Source organism: Suricata suricatta, chromosome 11 (genome assembly GCF_006229205.1).
Source record: "Suricata suricatta isolate VVHF042 chromosome 11, meerkat_22Aug2017_6uvM2_HiC, whole genome shotgun sequence".
Lineage (NCBI taxonomy): Eukaryota > Metazoa > Chordata > Mammalia > Carnivora > Herpestidae > Suricata > Suricata suricatta.
Window position 1 is genome coordinate 11,889,499 of NC_043710.1, and position 3,083 is coordinate 11,892,581.

General features: G+C 46.2%; 1 protein-coding gene across 1 annotated transcript; it reads left to right on the forward strand.

Annotated features, from left to right (window-relative positions):
* The first annotated feature begins 1,030 nt into the window (after nt 1-1,030).
* LOC115272399 (olfactory receptor 1009-like) lies at nt 1,031-1,978 on the forward strand. Its single transcript, XM_029915480.1, has one exon. It carries the CDS (start codon nt 1,031-1,033, stop codon nt 1,976-1,978), a length of 948 nt encoding a protein of 315 aa, XP_029771340.1.
* Nucleotides 1,979-3,083: the final 1,105 nt, after the last annotated feature.

The following is a 3,083-nucleotide window of genomic DNA, read 5'->3' on the forward strand; positions in this document are numbered from 1 at the left end:
TGCATTAATTCAAGCAAGCTATGAGGGTGTCTTGCAAAGAAAAGGTGGGAAGCTGGTACATATTTTGAAGGTAGAACCAATGTGATTTGCTGAGGGGTTCATTGAGGGGTTAGTGGGGGGGGAAAGTGGCCAGAAATGGTTTTGGCCAAAACAACTGAAAGGATCCTGTTGCCATTACCAGAATGAGGAAGATTTGCTCTAATTGAGAATTTATATTTATTCTTGGATACCAGCACTTGATAGATACCAGAGAACAAATTACTGAGATATGAAGTCATTCTCCTGCTACTAGGAGTAAGAAAGTACAACGGGAGGGGTTCCTGGGTAGCTCACTCAGTTAAGCGTTTGACTTTGACTCAGGTCATGATCTAATGGTTCATGAGTTCAAACCCCATATTAGGCTTGGAACATGGAGCTTGGATCCTGGAGCCTGCTTTGGATTCTGTGTTGCCCTCTCTGTCTCCCCCTTTGTTGCTCACACTCTGTGTCTATCTCTCAGAAATAAAAAAATATATATATTAACAATTTAAAAAATAGAGTCCAGCAGGAAAGATGGACAGGAATTTTATTTTTAGTGGTAAAATATAGTTTCATGTCTAGTAAAGGATCATCTGAGAAATCAGTGTAGAGAGGGTGGGGACGGACCTCTAAGCTGGATTTGGAGAGACCAAAGGACATTCCAACAAGAAAATATAGAATTTGAAAAGGCACAGACATTTGCAATAACACGGTGTGTTTGTAGAAGTAAGTTGTTTAGAGTTGCAAGCTGAGAACAGGGCAGCGTTCCCAAGGACGTGCGGCAAGCTGAAGAATGTAGACATTATCCCAGAGGGTACAGAGGACCTTCAGCACCTCGACGTGAGAGTGACATGATGGGACTGATGTGGAGTTTGGGGACCAGTCTGCCACTTGGAGATGCATGTGATTCTTCCGTGGCGGAAGATGTTAAAGGCTACCTCTTTGCTGAAAATATTAACATTCTTGTTTCTCCTCCCCGCATTCATTGTCCTGTGGGTAACACACCAGTGGGATGACATCAGGGCAGAATCACACCACAGTGACAAGATTCATCCTGCTGGGCCTCACAGACCAGGTCGACCAAAAACAACTCCTCTTTGCTATCTTCCTGATGATCTACACCGTGACACTGGTGGGCAATCTGGGCATGATAGAGCTGATCCGTGCCAGCTCCACCCTCCACACCCCCATGTACTTCCTCCTGAGCGTGCTGTCCTTCCTGGACATCTGCAATTCCTCCGTGTTCACACCCAGGCTGCTAATCAGCTTCCTCACCACGGACCAGTCCATCTCGTTTGCAGGCTGTGTGGTCCAGATGGCCTTCATGATCCTCCATGGCACAGGCGAGTGCCTGCTCTTGGCCATAATGGCCTATGACCAGTTTGTGGCCATCTGCCACCCCCTCCTCTACCACACCATTATGTCCAAGCGCTTGTGCATCCAGCTTGTAATGGTCACCTATGCAGTGGGGGTGTTCATTTCAGCTCTGCAGACAGGGAATGCCTTCATCTTGCCCTACTGTGGTCCCAACATCATTGATCATTTCTTCTGTGACATCCCCCCCGTGCTCCAGCTGGCCTGCACAGACACCACGGTGGCCAACATCATCCTGCTTTGTCTTTCCGCCTTGGTCACTGTCCCCACGGTCTCAGCCATCTTGGTCTCTTACGCCTTCATCCTGGTCACAATCTGTAGGATGAGGTCCTTGGAGGCCCAGCGCAAAGCTTTCTCCACTTGTGCCTCCCACCTCACTGCCCTCTCTCTCTTCTATGGGTCTGTGTTCTTCGTATATGTCCAACCCAACCCTGAAAGTGCTTCAGCCTATAACAAGACCCTCTCTGTGTTCTACACCATTGTTATCCCCATGCTGAACCCCCTCGTCTACAGCTTAAGGAATAAAGATGTCAAGGCTGCTGTACAAATTAGGGTCCTTAACTTAAACAGAAAAGGAATTTGTTAGAAAGGTATCTGGTAGCTCATAAAGTAGAAGAGAAGCATCGTGAAACCCAGCTGGGACAGGAACTATGGATGGCCGAGCACAGCTGAACACCTACCACAGGAATAGCCTTGCAGGCTCCCACCATGGGGCACATCGCCTTTGAGCACCGTCCATTGCGGTGGCTCGCATTCAGCACTGCTCAGCTGCAGGACAAAGCCACCTACACTATTTGCTGTGCCACCCTGTGTAGCATCCAACCACATATAATGCTGAACTGATCCTACTCCTTTCCATCATTCCCTGAAGTTCAAGCCCTAGGCAGGAAATCCATCTGGTTGGCAACATCGCTATTGTACATCCATCAATATGCTACATTCAGCACGGATCTGTTACATCTCCCTGGTATCCTACATCTCCGCTTGTCTATTTCTTAATTTTTTAATGTTTATTTCTTTATTTTTAGAGAAAGAGAGCAAGCAGAGGAGGGGCAGAGAAAAGGTGAGAGAGACAATCCCAAGCAGGCTCCAAGCTATCATCAGAGCTTGATGCGGGCTTGAGCTAATGGACCATGAGGTATCAAGAGTCAGACACTTAACAAACTGAGCCACCCAGCCCCCTCCCTACAGCTGCACTTGTATCTTACGGACCCCAAAAACCTCCAATCAGTGGTCCCAGAAGTGAGAGTCCGATTCTATCTTCCACCTATCTTTGAGAGTTCTCAAATATAGAAAGGATCATTGAATGCCACATATTAGGAGTTGTTGTCCTTCTGAATATGTGATATTGGAGGAACAGTCTGTGTGGTGTTTGTATATCAGAAGGAGATTGTGATCATTTGACTTTGTGGGACAGAATGGAACCCCTTGCTCCAGAAATCTCCACTATAATTAGCCAGGAATCAGAATGTGCTGTATGGCAATAATGAGCCACCATCTCTATATAAATCAACAATTTAAACACAATAAAAAGCTGAAAGTCATAGAACTTTCTTCAATCAAAATCAAATTAACTTTATGTCATTAGATGAAGTCTTCTTTATTGTAACAGAAGTCAATCTTACTACTTTAAGATAGGAAGAGGGGCACCTGGGTGGCTCAGTCAGTTAAGCGTCTGACTTTGGCTCAGG

Excerpts from the sequence above, each read along its gene's own strand:
- LOC115272399 (XM_029915480.1), top strand. The coding sequence starts at position 1,031 with ATGACATCAGGGCAGAATCACACCACAGTGACAAGATTCATCCTGCTG.